At 59.1% G+C, this 17,379-nt stretch overlaps 1 protein-coding gene across 1 annotated transcript; it reads right to left on the reverse strand.

The window, feature by feature from the left end:
* Positions 1-5,296: 5,296 nt before the first annotated feature.
* On the reverse strand, positions 5,297-17,111 carry PTPN9 (protein tyrosine phosphatase non-receptor type 9). Its single transcript, XM_054169107.1, has 13 exons — positions 16,374-17,111; positions 11,672-11,815; positions 11,092-11,181; positions 10,622-10,746; positions 9,809-9,914; positions 9,097-9,207; positions 8,045-8,373; positions 7,612-7,705; positions 7,450-7,519; positions 6,874-6,952; positions 6,474-6,624; positions 6,159-6,366; positions 5,297-5,860 (listed from the first exon to the last, which is right to left on the reverse strand). Exons 1-13 carry the CDS (start codon positions 16,404-16,406, stop codon positions 5,628-5,630), a joined length of 1,773 nt encoding a protein of 590 aa, XP_054025082.1. The 5' UTR covers positions 16,407-17,111; the 3' UTR covers positions 5,297-5,627.
* Positions 17,112-17,379: the final 268 nt, after the last annotated feature.

Raw genomic sequence — 17,379 nt, forward strand, 5'->3', positions numbered from 1 at the left:
CCGTCTCTCGGCCGCCGCGGCGGAGCGCTGCCCGCTTCTCTGTTCCCCGGGAAATCCCGCCCCTCCCCGCGCAGGGGGGGAGCCCCAAACGCTCACTGGGCGCGCCGCACGCCCATCAACGACAAAGCAAATCACCGCATTGGTCCCGCCCACTTCCCCCTCCCTTATTGGCCACGGCCCCAGGAAGGGGATGTGGAGAGGAAGGGAGGAGGTAGAAGGCGGGGGGGGGGGGGGGGGGGGGGGCTGCGAGCAAGCGACCGCCGAAGAAAAATGTCCGTATAAGCAGCGCGCCCCGCCCCTTTCCCGCCTTCTCCGTTATCCTATTGGCTGCGCACTAAAACCACCAACCAACCAGTGGTTGGCTTCAGACTCCACCGTCACGCAGCAGGGGGGAGAGCCCCGCCCAGGCGGCAGGGGGATTAACCCCGCCCCCTCCAGAAATAAGGCCACGCCCCCTCTCTGGGGAGTCCTTTTGTGGAATGTTTACATCGGGGGCGCGCCCGTCTGCGCGCTCATGGCGACGCTGGTGCCCGCCTTGCCGCACTCCTTCCTCCGGGCTCAGCCGACAACTCCCCTCCGCGGGAGATGGTGGGGGAGTTGGCGACGGGGCCCGAGAGTGTGGGTATGGGGGTCGACGCTGCCTTTTGTCCCCAATCGCTTTACTTCCGGGATGGCAACGGGTCGGTTACACGTGTGGGGGGGGGACACACGCGCACGCACGCAGAGGGCAAGGGGGGGCAGGAGGGGGGAAAGGCAGAGATGCGGTGGCTGCGTCGAGCCCGCCCCTCTTCGCTATTGGCTGGGGATGAGAGGAACCACGCCCCCACAGCGCGCGGGCCGCTCTACTTCCGCCCCCCCCCCCGCCCCCTCTTCTAACCCCGTCTCCTTCTCCCCACCCCACCCCCCCACACACACACCTTCCCGCCCCTCGCGCCGCCGCCGTAGCGCGCTTCCCGCCGCGCTTCTTTCCCGCCCGGAGCGCGCGGGGCACTGCTTCCCTCAAGCCAAGGGTCTCCCTCCACATACACACAGGCAGGGAGGGAAACGCACGCCCCGCTGTGTTGTGAGGGGGAAAAATAAGCGGCGGGGGGGGGGAAGCAGCTGTTACATACCCTCAACGCGCAGGCGAGGAGCCCTGAATGGAGGGGAACTCCCCCCGGGGCGGATTGGCCCCGCCGTTACCCATCGTCACGGCCGTACCCGCCCACCGGCAGGGGGGTGTGCGTCGTGGTGGGTTGCCGAGGGAGAGGCCTCACCGGGGAAGGCAGGAGGGGACTGACTACGCGATTCTTGCTGCAAAGGTTGGCATCGTGGGGGCGTGGGCCGTTCTCCCCAGGCCACTTGGATGGTGTGAGGAGCTGGAGCTGGGGCATGGGCTGAGGGGGGTTAAACGTTTATTGTAATGACGGTGGTGGTTTTACTCCCCCTGGGTTTACGAAGTTGTGGAGTGAGTCGTTGGCTTCCCCTCTGCTGCAGACAGCGGCCCTCTGCCTGCCTAAAGGCTGGCAGAACCAGGCCTGGCCTCCAATTAGCTGCTTGGCTCCTCATACAGAGTGCACGCGGGAGGGTGAAAAATAAACACACACTTGCTGTAAACTTCTATTAAAACACACATTTGAGCATCTTCACTCAAAGTCTAAACCTCTTGTGTTTCAGGTTTTTTGTTTTGTTGTTTTGGTTTGGTTTTTTTCCCTGTCTAGTTGCTTTTCCTTCACTCAGCTCTAGCAGGAGACCCCCAGGGTGCTGCCAGGAAGCAAGGACATGGAGGCACAGCAGAGGAGGATCTCTCTCAGCCCTTTGGATAGGAGCTGCAGCTCGCTTGAGCTGCTGAAAGGTCTTTGTCTGGGGTGTTTGAACCTGCCGTGTTGCTGGGGATCCAGCTAGGAAGCTGGTGGCAGAAAAGCAGGAGAGCTGGCTGTGGAGCCAGGCTGTTTGTAAACTCCCAGGGCTCAACACGTGCCAGGCAAATTGCAAGCACTAAAGCAATCGTAATTAGCGAGGTGGTGTGCATGCAGCCAAGAAATCCAGAAAGCCAAATGAGACAGGTGGGCACAGGAATGGCACTGACACTTCAGGGATTCCCTGCAGTAGGTTTAAATTCTGTTTCTAGACTCAACCAGCCCTTTGGCTTTCATTCTTGGGCTTGTTTTGGCCCAGGATGTCTCTGCTGTGAATTTTGCCCTTGGTGATTGATCCCCATCCCTGAGGGAGCTCCAGAAAAGGGAAGATGCTGCAGGCAGGGCAAGGCAAACCTGCTGCCTGCACTCAGTGGCTCCTTTCTTCCACTGCTCTCCAAACAATGCAGAGTTTTACTTTTCAGTGACACCTGGCTCTGCATGAAGTGACCATTGCCATGGAAATCCCTATTCCTGCTGTCCAGTAGGACCTGCTGGCACAGGGCAGGGAATAGTGGATGGAACAAAACCTTGTGTAGGGTGAGAGGACTGAAGACATTGCTTTTTGAAACACAGCCCTGGAAACAGTCAGGGAGCGTTTGGGTTATTTTACCATGGAAAACACTTAGAACCCTTTCCTCCACCTCCAGCACAGATGGGATCCTTATCCCTCTTTGAAGGGAGTTGCCAAGGTCTCTGTCAGCAGTGTATGTGTGCAGCTCCCATGTAGAGCTGGTTATCAGTGATCTCTCTCCACCTAAGCACAGTTTTCTCCCCTGGGGTGAGCAGAGCAGGAGGCAGCAGCCAAAGCAATCTTCTGCCCTGGCTTCTGCTGTCATTTGTCAGTTGGAGGCCACCAAACTGGTTAAAAAGCCCCAAACCTCAAGCTGAGAGGCACTGCCACCAGCATGGGCTTGAAGACAAGCTGCAAATACACCCTTTGTGTATACGTGCCAACAAGAAAGCCTAGCTGGGGTGAAGAACATGTGGCAGTGAGGAAGGAGTGCTCCAGGGGTCCCAGAGGTTCTTTGGAGCTCCCTTGGATGCTGGAGCCACTCTTCAACAGGCACCAGGAGAGAAACTCAAGGCCAGGCTGAGCAGGAGGAGCTGCTCTGCAGGTTGAAGAGTGCAGCAGGGCAGAAAATGGTACCTAGAAGGATGGGATGCTCCAGCTGAAACAAAATCACTCCACAGGCAGGATGTGCACAGCTCCAAGGATGCTCAGGGATGCTTCCAGCCCACCTCTCACGGGGCTGGGATCCCGCCCATGCGCTGGGCCCTGGTTTGGCATGGCCAAGCCTGCCCACACCTTGAGCACAGGGGAAAAGTTGTGCCTCTGCAAGTCCCAGAGACGCAGCCTCCTCGGGTTTCTGACTCCAGCTGTGCAAACACAGGTGCTGCTCCTCCCACCCACAGCATTCCCTCTCGCCCAGAGCCTGGCTGGGGCTGGCTGCTCTGGGGCACAACTGGCTCCATCACGTTTCCCTCCTTCACCCTGCAGCCTGGGCCTGCGGCTGCCTCTCCAGGACAGGAATCCCTTGCAGCCGAAGGCACTGGGGCTTGCTGCCAGCCCGGGAGCCGGCAGGCAGCCAGGCCACCTTCCCCCCAGCCATGCCTGCCTGGTTTTGTGCCCTACATGCCGGCTCTGAGCAGGTCTGGCGGTGCCATAGCAGTGCCCTCACCTGCAAATCCAGCAGCCAAAGAAATGCCTTCTCCCAGAGCTGCCATGGCAGAAAGCTCCCAAATGCAAAAAAACCACGGGACACCCCCCCAAACACCAAGGATCATGCAAAGAAGAGGCTCTGAAGAGCCCATTGTGTGAAGCAGGACAGGAGATTGATGCTCTAGGGCTCAGTGAGGCCCTGGGAAAAGAGACAGGAGCTCAGAGTGGGGTGACTTGCCCCCTGTTAATCTGCCTTCCCTGCTGCCATTATCCTGCTGGCCCAGGAAAGCTGCCTGCAGCCTGGTTATCTCTGGTGGGACCTCACCCAGGACAGGAGCAAGCTCGGCTGGTCAGCTCTTTGGACTGCTGCCCTGAGCAAGTCCTACCCCATGCTCCCCAGCATGGCCCCGAATGCAGCCTTGTGCCCCACAAAGTGCTGGGGGTGGGGAGGGCACTGCAGCAGGTCTGTGTGGCCCCAGGGACGAAGCCAGCTTGCTTCTGGGGACTGGGGGGTGTGAAAGGCCTAAGCTCCCTCCCTCTCCTGCCCCTGAGCGACTCCACCACAAGAGCTACGAGCAGGAGCTGGGCACTGACCGTGTATTTTTATGTCAATACAAATAAAATCAAAACAACCCTCCAAAAAAGGTAACAACAACAACAACAACAACAAAAACGTTTCTCTGAACGAGAGCAAAATAGGAACATTTACAAATACTTCTGGCTCTGGCTTGGATCAAGTTAATGTTAAATACAAAAACCAAAAAAACCCAAACAAAAAAACCCAACCAAAACCCAAAAACGATACCAGAAACACACAAATGAAAAGAAGTCCTCCCCCCAAGATTATAAAAAAATAAGAATATACACATTCAGAGAGCTTATTACAGTATAAAGTCACTGAGGCCCAGGCACTGCCAGGCCTGGCTCCCGGAGGGGCATGGGGGACAGGGTGGTATAGCCAGGGACAGGGGCCAGGGCAGCCATCCCTGCAGGTGCTGCTGCCCCAGAGGTCAGCTCACTGCCTCCCCAGGGTTTGGGCTTCTTTTGCTCAGCGCTTTTCCAGCCCTGTGACTCACAGCAGGGATGGGCCTGTGGGTTTCCACTGCCGGCTTGGAAAAGCCGGGCAACCTGGAGAGCCGGTTGGTCTCCATCCCTCCCTGTCACCTCGTACCTAGTGATGACCGTGGCTGCGTCCTGAAGGGCAGAGGACGCTGGGGGGCTCCTCAACCCCCACCACCCTGCCTGCCATGGCTAAAATCCTCCAGCTCTGCCTCCCAGGGACAAAGCCACTGCGTCCCAGCAGTTGAGGATGAGGAAGACGCCAATGGGCATCCTCATGCATCCCATGGGATGGGCATGGGAGCGGGTACCGGGTCCCAGCACTGCCCATGAGGAGCAAGGATGGGAAAGAAGGAGGGGAGTTGAGGGGGAAAAAAAAAGGCAAGACAGAGCCAGGACCAAACTCACCGCTCCAGGGATGACAGCAATGAGACGGCAGGAGAGCAGGGGGCCCGCAGAAGCTGCTACAGTGGGGGCTCATCTCTACGCATCTACAGAACAGCAGGGTCGGGCGCAGCAGGGGGACATCAGACACACACAGAGGTACAGACACACAGGCTGAGTGGCAGGGAAGGCTGAGGCGGGCACCTCTTCCTACGCCCCAGGCCAGGGCAGGGCTGGAAATACATTTCCTAGGGCTTGGCAAACCCCTTCTCTAGGTACATGTTTTGTTTTTTTTTTTTAGCTGGTCCCAACAGAAAAAAAAAAATAATTAAAAAAATCATAAAAAACCAAAACATCAACCAAAACATCAACCAAAACAAAACCAACTCAAAGACAAGAAAAACCACCTCCCCGAGCAGAAGCACGGCGGGGAGGAGTGGGAGCCTCTCCCCACGCTGTCCTCCCGCACTGGGCTTGGATAAGGCACAGTTCCACAGCGCTGCCAGCGGGTGCGGGCGGGCAGCCGTCTCCCCCCGCCCCGGCACCGGGCCCCGTTGAACCTCGGGGGATGCAGAGGCAGCCCCGGAGAGGATGGGGAGGAGGGTCCCGTGGGGAGGCGGCGGCTCTCAGTGTCCCGGCGAGCTCTTGTCCTGGGCAGGCCAGTGGGTGCCGTGGTTGGCAAGCAGGAGGCCCTGGCGCTGGGCGTGCTCGAGGATGGCGGCGTAGCAGAAGTGGTACTGCTCGGGGGTCTGGATGCTGAAGGCGCGCTGGCTCCGCATGCGCAGCACCGTCTGGTAGATGTTCAGCGTGCCCACGTCCTGCAGCTGCGACAGGCAGATGTCCAGCGCGCAGAAGGTACCTGGGAACAGCCACGAGGGAGGTGGTGTCACCCACCCAAAGCCAGCACTGTCCCCCATCAGAAACCACAGCAGGGTGGTGGTGGTCTTCAGCCCCCACTCCAAAACCTCCTGGCGTGAGACCACGGGCATCAGGAGAAGCAGCCAGAGACCTTTCCTCAGGTCTGATGGCTGCGGGGAGTCCTGAGGAAGTATCTCAGGCCAACTAGCTCCCAAACGCACCCTGGCGGGGAGAGGCTGCACTGTCCTCCCACAACCAAGGCCTCCAGCCCAGCAGCAGGGTTCGGGTTACCCCAGTACCTGTCCTGCCAATGCCGGCGCTGCAGTGCACCACGATTGGGGGTCCTCCGGGGTGACCTTTGAAGCGAGGTCCCAGGGCACTGACTGCCACCCTCTGCTGCTGCTTCACAGCCCCCAGAAAGTCGATGAGGGTGGCGGCGGAGGAGGGGACGCCATAGTCCGGCCAGCTCAGGTACTGGAAATGGGACACCAGGCGACGCTCCCTGGTCTGAGGGAAAACCGAGGGGTTAGACCCTGTCCTCCCCTCTGCCCCTGGACACAGAGGGCATCCAGCACCACTAAGCTGTGCCCTGCTAGGCAGCTGTGGCCACACACCTCTGAGCTGTGGATCTCCAGGATGGTTTTCTTGTAATGGTTGAGGTTCTCCACACCTAAGTTGGTGATGGTCAGGGCCCCATAGCGCACCTGGAAATCCTTCTCCAGAGGCCAGTACTGGCCACACTTTCTCCTGCCTCCCTCCTCCAGCCTAGAGGCAGAAGGACAAGCTTGTGACTTTTTCCGCTCTCTAACAGGGCCATGTCCTGTGCCACCCAGCCTTGGGGATCCCACAGGGACCAATCATTCCATCCCTGATGTGATGCCCCCACCCCGCAGGGCTCTGTTTGGCACCATGGCTGCAGGGTCACTGCAGGGGGCATGGGGCTGTGCATCCAACAGTAAAGGCACTCATTTGGCAAAGGGAAACAGGGTTGGGTGCCCCCCAAAGAGCACTCACCGGGTCGTCATCACGATCACCAGGACATTTTGCTCCCACACCATGCGCCAGAAGTCACCGTAGGTATTTTCCAGAGGCCCTGTGGGGACAACCTGCACATCAGCCCAAAAGCTGATGGATTTGCACAAGTCCCTTCACCCAGCAGCCTCTGCCAGCCCCCCACTGCCCTCCCTGGGGGGCTACAGCCCCTTCTTATAGGGCATGGACCCAAAGCGAATCCATCAGCAGTGGGTGGAGCTGCTACGCGCTGCTCCCTCCAGCACCAAATTCTTAAGGGTCAGCATTGACCCCCACTTTCTGCTCCCTACTGCTTCATCCCCAGGCAGAGAGGGCAAAGCCAGAGGCTGGCTTAGGGGCAGGAGTGGTTGCCAGAAGGAGGATGGATCACAGGAGAAACTCTGCTGTTTCCTCACTGGGGACCAAGATGGAGTGAATACCCACAGAGAAGAGTAAATATCCTCAGAGACGATATTTATGCTCCTGGGATGTCCCCTGCCATGGCTGGAGGTTGACTCTAGGCAGGGAGGTAAAGCCCACACATGCACCAGGAGCAAAATAAAGTGGCTCAGGCCATACCCTGAGTGCCAATGTAAGCATTCCTCTGCTTGTAGCCATCCATGAAGCTTGCATTGATGTAGTCAGTCAGCTGGGAAGGAGAGAAACAGGCACAGCATGAGCCCTCCAGAGCCTCACAGCCAGGACAGCTGTGTCAGGAGCTTCCACCCCAGGCTGCCTCACCTCGGGCCGGCTGTACGGCTTTGCCAGCTTGACACGGGTTTGGTCCAGGCAGGGCACATCCCCGTACCGGTTCTTCTCCTGGTTGTAGGGTGCCCTGGGAGGAAGGGGTGAGAGGGAAGCAGAGATGTTTTCCAGGCAGGGAAGGAAAAGGCAGCAACTTCTCTGCAGAAGCCTCCGGCGCCCATAGCCTGAGCTCTGCTGCCATCACCTGGCCAAAGCCTCGGGAAGCGGAGTCCCAGACAGGTCCTGGTCCCCGCTGTCCCCTGCTCAGCTCCGGGGAACTGCAGAGGGAGCTTGCAGCATCACCTGGCTGGGGGTCTCTGCTGCTAACCCAAAGTGCCACACCCCAGAAAGGCCCCCACGAAGTAGCAGCACGGGGAGGGGGAGATGCAGCCTTTTGTGGAGCCCTGCACCCAGCCCCTCCCCAACTCACAAAGAGCAGACAAAGGTGCCGGCTGGGCTCCTGCGCCGAATCTCTTCGTACTCTTCGTAGATGCCCCGTTTCTGCTTGTGGCTGACATGGTCCAGCAGCTCCTGGAGGGTGACAGACTTGGGCCCGGGGACGTGGACGGAGCCGTTATCTTTGGGGGCCACCAGTGGCACCAGGATGAGCTCGTCCAGAGGGTCGGGGTGCCCGTTCTGCTGGGGCAGGAACCGGCAGTTCCAGCTCAGAGGGTCGAGTTTGAGGGACCCCCCAAGGTACTCAGGGAGGCATTCCCGGGGCAGGTGCTCCTTCAGCTCTGACATCTTCACCATCTGCACCTGTGGGACAAAAAGGAGGGGCAGGGGTTACTCCTTGAAGAATGGAGATGGGAACAACAATGGTCTGACATGGTCCTGATGGAGCACAGAGACTTCACCTGACAGCGCTAGGCTCTTCCCCTGCCCCAGGAGGGCACCCAAGGGAATACTGCTAGCAGGGCAAAGGCTGGTCACCCCATGCACCTATCATGGGAGCTCATGCTGACACCCAGCTCCAAATCTGCAAGTGATTCTGTGCTCCTACCAAAAGCAGAGAGGCAAAGTCCAGCCCAGAGAGACATCAGGCTGGACAGAGGCTCCATCAGCAGCATCACTGACACCAAGGATGCTGCTTTAGGTATTTTAGGCAACATCAGACAGAGACTGAGTGCAGGTATTTAAGCTTCTCTCTTTTCCTGCATGCTCAGCAAAAGTTTCCTTTCCCTTTAATCATTGACCACTGCTTCTGCTTGCTGCTGCTGGCAGCCTCATCACAGAGGGGGGAAAAAAATCAAAGTTGATTTCAAAAGGGGTTGAAGATACCTGCTGCCAATACCAGAGCAGGCTGACCCCCCCCACGGAACAGGCTGAGAAAGCCTCCCTCCCTCCCAGACCTGGGCTCAGCAGCTTACAGCTGACAGGGCTATGGGCCACAAGCTGCCTACACCATCCTGTCCCAAAGGGAAATCAGCCCCAGCCCTCCCCAGCGAGGGTCCCATCCCAGGGGGATGCCCCTGCCCTCACCCGCTCCCGCAGCTTCTCCTTCAGCAGCAGGCTGATGATGGAGTAGGGCACGCGAAACCACATGGGAGCTCCCACGATGAAAACCTTCTTCAGCCGAGCTGGGAAGGCACCCTGCGGGCAGGAGGGGATCAGATCCACGCTGCCAGCCCCTCTCCACGCTCTGCTGGGGCAGGGGGGCAGGTCCCAGCAGAGATGACAACCAGCAGAGGAGGGGCCTCATGTTGGCTGTGCAGCCCACGGCCACGCTTCTTTTTATGCTCCGATACGGAAACAAACGATTTCCTTGGAATCAGGTAGGCAGAGGGCTTGGCTGGGCGGGGGAGAGGCGAAGGCTGGGAGTCGGGATTTGGGCGGGGAAGGGAGCCCGGCCAATATTTACTGTTACTTCTTCTTTCCGGAGAAGGGAGGAGGCACCAAATGCCAGCGCGATTAAAAAATCATTTGCATCTGTTTTCCCAAAAGCACTGCCAGCAGCTGCCAGAGGAATCCGGCACGGGGACAGCTGATCCCCTCCCACCCACGGGACACCACAGCCCCGGCCGGGTCCGGCCTGGCAGGCTCCCAGTGCCTTCCCGGGCTCCTGCCGGGCTGGAGCTGGTGTTCCTCAACCGAGATGTCCTCAGCACGGTCCAAACCCACAGAGCTCCACGTTCCCGGTGAGGGAGCGGCCCTACGTGCTGTCCCCAGACACCAGGTTGCCCCTGGCCATTACCTTCAGCAGGTTAAGGATCTTCTTGCTGAGGTCCAGCTCAAAGTTGGTGTACTGTGAGCCTGCCATGTCATAGATGAACACCAGCCCATTCCTCTGCGTTTCGAAGCTGAGACAGAGGGGCAAAGAGCAAGGTCAACCCCAGCACATCCAACTGCTCGACTCCTGCATGAGCAGATCTGTGCCATGATAACCTCACCTCCAGCTTGCTGACCCCAGAAAACCCCCTTGTGCTTCCAGAAGGAGTCATGGACCCAAAGCTCCCCTCTGCATTTCCCAGCTGCTCCAGTACCATTTCCTATGACCCTCGTTAAAGTCTGGTCTGTATTTTAAGCCCATCTCAGCTGCGTGGCCCGTGATGGGCAAGTTCAAATCCAGGAAGAGCCCAACAGGACAAAGGGGACGCCCAGGCTCTGTATTTTTGGCAGGGCTCATGTTACGCCCCTCCTGCAGCAGGGCTGCCTCCTTCCTGGCCAAAGCCTGCAGGAATCAGGGGCTTTGCTAAACTGAAACCTGGACACGGGCACAGAAAGGCTGTGAAGAGCCTGCTTCGGGGCTTGAAGCAGGAGTGAAATTCCCCCATGGGGGATGAGCAGCTTGGGTTCAAACCAGGGGCAGACAGGGAATTTGAGGCCTCAGAGAGCTGTGACCACCTCCAAGAACTGACATCCGGAGCAGAGGTGGCACAGCTTTTTCCCACAAAGCCTTCTGGAGGGCTTTCATCAAAACTTCAGGAAACAGCAGCCCCTGGGAGGCAAGGGGTTCCCCAGGGACCTGCTGCTGTAAGACAGGGCAGCTCTCTGGAGGCAGACTCACCTCTCCACTGCTCGGTCCAGCAGGTAGAAGAGCGCCTGGAGCACCACATGCTGCACACTCTTGCTAGGATGGTGCAGCTTGGCTGTGAAGAGGGCGATGGAGGCTCCCGAAGGGTCCCGCACGCTCTGGTGAAGAAATAGGGTCAGGCTCCCACAGACACCCCTGTGAAGCCAGGATAAGCCACCCACCTAGGGCAACGTGGGGCAATTTGGGGTAGATTCAGACTAGATGTTAGGAAGAAACTCTTCCCCATGAAGGTGGTGAGACACTGGCACAGGCTGCCCAGGGAGATGCTGGAAGCCTCATCCCTGGAGGTTTTGAAGGCCAGGCTGGATGTGGCTGTGAGCAACCTGATCTAGTGTGAGGTGTCCCTGCCTACGGCAGGGGGGTCAGAACTAGATGATCCTTGGGGTCCCTTCCAACCCTAACAATTCTATGATTGTAACTCAGGGGGGTCCAGTTCCACCTACCAGAATGGTGAACTTGCCGCTGAGCAGCTCCGAGCGCAGCGGCTCCTCGTGCGGCTTCAGCTTCACGATGCCCTCCTTCAGCCGTGTCTCCTGCAGGCAGGGAGCTGGTGTGACTGCCAGCATGGGCACCTCAGCCCTCCAGCCACCAGCGTGTCCCCCGGGGGCACCCAGCCCTCCAAGGGAAACCACAGCACGGAAACCTCTGCTCCATGGCCCCATTTTCCAGCAGGGAACTGCAACTGCCTGCAGCAGCATGGGGAGGAGCAGCTCTGCAAAGCCAGGATGGGAACTCTATGCATAGAGATCCTTTATGTATGGGGTGGGGGATACCCGCAGGCCAGCTGGGAGGGCACCCTGCAAGCATGAACGCTGCTGTTCTCAGCAATAGAGAGGGGAGTGGAGTCGGGGAGATCTCCATGGTGACTTGCCTTGGCTGGAAAAGGATTTTCCAGCTGGATAAAACTCATAACGGAGTGGGGAGAAGAAATAAAGCAGGGGGAGGGTTGTCTTTGGGACCAGAGATCTCCCAGAGAGCAGGGAGCCCTCGGGTCGCGGGGGGTACCCAGCCCCGGTGACTTACCCGGTAGGAGTGGAAGAGCTCGATGGCCCGCAGGACGTCGAACTTGCGGGCCATGAGGAACTTGACAGCCACGTTCCAGGAGAGCGGGGACACATTGTACTGGCCTGTCCACTTGTTGATCTCCTCCAGGAACTGCTTGGTCGCCTGCAGGAGAGATCGGGAGTGGGCAGTGAGATGCGGTGGCAGGAGGAGGAGGAAGAGAGCCTAAGGAGCATCCCTGGTCGTGGCGGGAGCTGCAGGGTCCTTGGTGTGCGCGCAGAGGCTGAGCACAGCTTGGCAAATCCAGCAGCTCCAGGGGAAAAGAGGAGAGCTCTGTGGTAGCTACTAAAAGGAAGTAAGGGCATTGTGGGTGGGGATGGAAATGGAGACAACACCATTGTGAAGAAGGGAGCAAGGGGCTGGGAAGACTCATGGGAGGGACAGGGTGAGTAAAAGGAAGATTCTCCAGGCAGTAAACTCTCATTCAGAGACAGCAGCCCCAGTGCAGCAGGAACCCATCAGCTGGCAGCATCCTCCTGGGGCTGCAGCTCTGCTGTGGAGCAGAGAACCTGGCTGTGTGAACACAGGTAACAAGCACAACCAGCATCAAGGGCTGATGCTTTGATGTGCTACAGGACGTGGACCAGGTCACCCAGTAAGGCCACTTTCACACAGCTGCAGACAACCAGGCAAGAAGGGTTCAGCCCAGGAGGGCCCCTCAGCCCATGCTTCCGTAAGGCACTGGGGTCATCCTGCATGAGCATGCTCCCCTCCCTAGTGCAGAGCAGAGTGGCAAATCCCATCTGCGACCCCCCAGTGGGCTTAAATCCCTGAAGGCAAGCAGAATAACCCCAAAATGAATTATTTGCACAAGCTGTGTTTGCCAGGTGGGCTCAGGGTTTCTGAACACCGCTGCTGAGGTGTTTTGCTGTTTGCTGCATGCTGACCTGCAGTCAGAGAGTGGCTTGGGTTGGAAGGGGCCTCAAAGATCACCTATTTCCAACCCTGCTGCCATGGGCAGGGACACCTTCCACTAGACCAGGTTGCTCAAGGCCTTGTCCAACCTGACCTTGAATATTTCCAGGGAAAGGACATCCACAACCTCCCTGGACAACCTGTCCCAGTGTGTCACCACCCTCACAGTAAAGAACTTCTTCCTAACGCCCAGGCTAAATCTATCCCCCACACAGCAGCCCCAAGGGAAAAGGGACAGCATGGCCCAGCCTTCCTCCACGTATCACTCAAAGGATGGAGGGGGTTCCTGAAACTCCTCGCTTCCACCCAAGGCAAAACCCAAAGCGGAGACGTTTCCATCCTCGCAAGAGCGGAGGATGGCGATGACGTCACGACGAGGAGGAGGAGGGAGCGCGAGTGCCGAAGGCTGGCTGCCGGCGCGGGGAGCGCGGGCAGGAGGCGGTGTTGGATGTCACCGAGCGGCTCGGAGTTATTCAGCCTGCAAAGCTCGGCGGCGTTAATGACTTCCGACGGGAGGAAGCCAAGGGCTGGGGTTTATCGGCGGCGCGAGGCTCGGCGGGGGCAAGCATCTTCGCTTGTGGGATGAGCCAAGGAGCCCAGCTTGTCCACGGGGGCTCCTCACAGCCCGCCTGCCATCACCACAGGCTTTCTGGGAAGAGATGCTGGCTGGACTGGCTGCTGGCAGGTGGTAAGGGTCAGCCCAGACCCCAGCACACGGCAGACAGAAGCCCTCTAAGGTGCTACTGGAGTTTGTCAGAGTGGCAGGGAGAGAACTCACGGAATTAGGCTGGACCTGCTACCAGCAGCACCGGGAGGACTCAGAAAGTGGATTTCAATAGCCCAGCTCCAATCCCTTGCAAAAATCCCCTTCAAGCATCACAATCCCTCCTGGCACAGCAGTGTGCCCTGGTCAGCTGGCCACGGCTCAGCAGCCCGATCAGTCACCCCCATCTCTGTAACTGCTGGGGGCACCGAACTGCAAGAAACAGGCAAAGGAGCCAAGGTAGCATACACCCCCCTGCCTTGCATTCTCACCTCCCAGCCAGCAGCCAGAGGGAGCTTTTGCCGGGAGCTGTACTTATCAGGCACCTTTATCTCCAGGGCTTCATCTCCAGCTGCCTCCACTTTGCCAAAGCAAAAGCAGCTCTTTGGTAGCCAAATTTTTAATGCTTCCTCCTCTATTAAAGAGCAATAGGAAAATAAATGGGTGTATGTAGAGACCATCTTCAGCCTTAACACACACTCACAGAACCATAAACTAAGACAGGGAACCCCACTGGCCATAACCCTGCTTCTTCAGGGAGCCCTCTGAGCCCCTGCTAGCCCAAAAGCTAGGGCTGGGCTGGGCACAAAAGCCCAAAGTGTTCCTTCCCCAGCAGGATGGCACAGGGGTAATGGAAAGCAACAGGCACGGTACCACTGCCCTTAGAGAGAGACCAGAGCCAATAAGGCAGCCTAGGATGAGAAAGATGCCCTGAGGTGATGGGAAGGATGCCCCGAGGTGATGGGAAGGAAGCACACCATGTAACACACGGTTCAGGTCTTCTTCCTCAACATCTAACCCCTTACAGCTTGTGCAATCTCATTTCCAGCATCCACCAGGAGGGATGCTGGGTGTTTTTGCAAGGGGCAAGACCCAGGAGGAAAAGAGCTGGCTTTGCAGGGTGGCTCAGCCATGAATTTCAGCTTTCCCCAGCTTTCTCCAGCAGCAAAATGAAATCCCAAACTTACCGATGCCGCCATTCAAGCGAGCCAGGAGTTACTGAGCCGAGCACCACTAGCAGCCATAGCCCTGCCCACCTGGCATGCTCCATGGGGTCTCATCACCATTTCTGTCCTGGATTTATCCCGGTGTCAAGCAGGATCGCGCCACGCAGTGAAGGTGAAGCCCCTGCCCCAGAGCTGCAGAAGCAGCCCTGTTTCTGCAGGTGATGGCAGGGCTCTGAGCGAAACTGTCCGCGGCCGGGTGCTCAGAACAATGCCAGGCTTTGGAGAGCTGGCGTCATCCAAGTCCCTGCTTTGCTGCGCCAGGACAGGCTGGTGACAAAGCCACCGCCACGGGAACATGAGGGCTCCTCAAGCCCTCCTCCTGTGGACTGTGCAGGCAGCAAACCCACCCTCCTTCTTCAGCTGGAAGGGAAAATCACAGCTGGGCTGCAAACGCCTGAGGAAAATTGGTTTGGATCCTCTGGGATAGGCTGTGGAGATCCTATGGAGTAAGAGATGTCTCAGGGCTGGCAGGGAGAGGAGAGGGTGAGTTCCCCCAACCTTGGCTTGCTGTCGGTAGTGAGGGAGAGCAGAGCAAGCAGAGGAAATCCTGATGTGGTCCTGAGGATGGTGAAGAGATAGCAGGAAGGGGATGTCCCAGCCCCCACCACCCATGAAAAGAGAGAAACTTCCACTATTTGGCTTCCAAGGGCAGCACAGGGGGCAGCCTTCCACTGCTCCAGCCTGATGATCCAAATAGCCTCTTCATCTTCTCCATCCAATATTGCCACACAAACCAAACATCTTGGATCCCCTTGGATCCTTGGATGCCAATTGAGAGAGCCCAAACACAGCTCTGGCTGAAAACCAAGCTTCCCTGCTAGAGCAGGGTCTTCCCAAACCCCGTTTGCTGGAAGCTTTGCCCCCTCCACAACACAGGGGAAACACAAAACACTGTCACCTGCAGGGCACTGGGGCACAAACAGCTCCAATCCTTGAGATTTGATACCCCTAGAGATAGCAACACCGCTCCCAGGAGCAGTACTGATAAGAGGGAGGTGTGGTGGAAGGAGAAAGCCTGGAAGTGCTGCATTTCCAGCACGGGCTGCAGGATGGACTCTTCCAGCTCTGAGTAAGCCCTTCCCTGAAGGGCATGGGGGTTTGGAGAACCCAGGGTCTCCATACCGACCCTCCTAAACCTTCCAGTAGAAACGAAGGATGGTTTAAAAGAACACCACCAAACACACAGACAGAAAACTGTCCATCTGCTTGCTTTTGGTTTCGCATTGTGACCCCTGAGGCCAGCAAGGCGGCCGATGCAGTGCCAAGCCCTTGGCCAACCTGAGCATCGCCTCAGCACGGGGAGCCCGAGAGCCCTGCTTCGGGGCAGCCTCTGTGGGGTGTCTCAGGGTGCGGACGCAGAGCCAAATGGACATCCCTGCGGATGAGGACGACGAAAGCGAGAGCCAGAAGCTGCTCTCACCGTCCAACATGCCCCGGCTGGATTATCATCCCCGTTCCCCGAGCCCAGCAACATCCTCCCGCGGTGACGCAAGGCCGGCGGAGGAAGCCGGGACGTCACGGGGAGGCCTGGGGCGTGGGAAGAGCATGCACACGCATCCCCACGGCAGCCTGCCTACGGGGGGAGGCCTGCCAGGAGGGGGGGGCATGCCACTTTGAGGGTGCCTGACCCCAACCCCAAGCTGCAGCACCCCTCCCTGCCCTGGCACCTAGCGTTCAGACCGTGCAAAAGCCTTTGGGGTGTGCGCTGGGTGGGCAGCGCAAGGGGGTGGGGGGCTGAGCTGATGTGGGGCTGGGCTGATGTGGGACAGGACTGATGGGGGGCTGTCCAGGTTGGAGATGGGGGGGTTTGCAAATGGGGCTTTCCTTGGAGAACACCACCACGCTTTGAAAAAAACGCCGCAAATCAGGGTAGCCATAAGACGGGGTTGAGGGGGTTGGGGCGGTGGGGAGCGGCAGGGGGCTGCGTAAGAGTGCTGCCCAGCCCAGCCCGGGCTAGGGATGCCCGGCGGAGACCTACCTGCTCCTCCTCGGCGCTGAGCTCTGCGGCCATGCTGTGCGGCGCGGCCCCGCTGCTCCCGGCGGGCCGGGCCGGGCCGGGCTGTACCGAGCCGGGCTAAGCGGCGGGCACCCCGCCGGAGCCCATTCCCGGGGACCGGCAGCGCTGCGGGTACCGGTATCGGCCCCTCCCGACCGCAGCAGAATCGGTGAGGGCGGCTCCGCCCCGGGGTCCCCGCCGAAAGTGCCGAAAAAAAAGATTAAAATAAATAAATTAGAAAAATGTAAATAATAAAATTTCCAGTATCTTTTTGGCAGCCCGCCGGTAAGTTTGGCTCGGGCCGGAAAGCGCCGCTCGGCTGGGCCGGGCCGGGCCGTGCTCCCCTCCCCGCCCCGCTCCGCTCTGCCCCGGCGGGGGCGGCGGCAGGAAGCGCCCGCAGCCCCCTCCCCTCGGCTCTCGGCTCGGCCCCGGCGGGAGGGAGGGAGCGGGCGGGCGGCCAGGGGAAGGCGGGGGACAGGAAGCCCTCCTCGGCGGAGGGGCGGCAGCGGCCGGGGTGGGAATGGAGGAGCTGGCGGAGCCCTGCCTCTGCCCGCCCCGGTTCTGCGTGCCCCGGCGTTTCCCTGTTCTCCCCCCACCAGGCTTCGGTGACAGGCGGTGGCACCGCTGCCGCCGCTAAGATGGTGGCGAACGGCCCTGCCCGGAACCGCCTGCATGGGTGAGCGCTGGCGAACGGCACCCAAAGACCCCCGGAGGTCTGTCTGCCTTCCAGCCTCGGCCACCTTCGCACCCGGGCTTCGGAGAGGAGGGAGGGGGCGTTTGGAGGACCCCGCTTCGTGCTGTGTTTCATGTGATCCCTCCGCCGAACAACGCTCCTCGTCGCCCGTGGGCAGCCCCTTGATGTTTCATTCTGGCTGTGCCGTGCCTCCAACCTGCCTGAGCCGCAGCCCCAGCCCGGGAGCGCTCAGCCTGCCCTGAGCATCAGCTCCAGCCCCCCCCAGCCTCACCTCTCCTGCCAGCCTTATCCTCT

The sequence above is a fragment of the Dryobates pubescens genome, chromosome 17, assembly GCF_014839835.1.
Source record: "Dryobates pubescens isolate bDryPub1 chromosome 17, bDryPub1.pri, whole genome shotgun sequence".
In the NCBI taxonomy this organism is placed as follows: Eukaryota; Metazoa; Chordata; class Aves; order Piciformes; family Picidae; genus Dryobates; species Dryobates pubescens.

Excerpts from the sequence above, each read along its gene's own strand:
- PTPN9 (XM_054169107.1), bottom strand. The coding sequence starts at position 16,406 with ATGGCCGCAGAGCTCAGCGCCGAGGAGGAGCAG. Across the intron at positions 7,706-8,044 it reads GGCACCTTTGTCTGCTCTTT|GGCACCCTACAACCAGGAGA; the intron begins GTGAGTTGGGGA and ends CCTTCCTCCCAG. Across the intron at positions 6,625-6,873 it reads GTGATCGTGATGACGACCCG|GCTGGAGGAGGGAGGCAGGA; the intron begins GTGAGTGCTCTT and ends TTCTGCCTCTAG.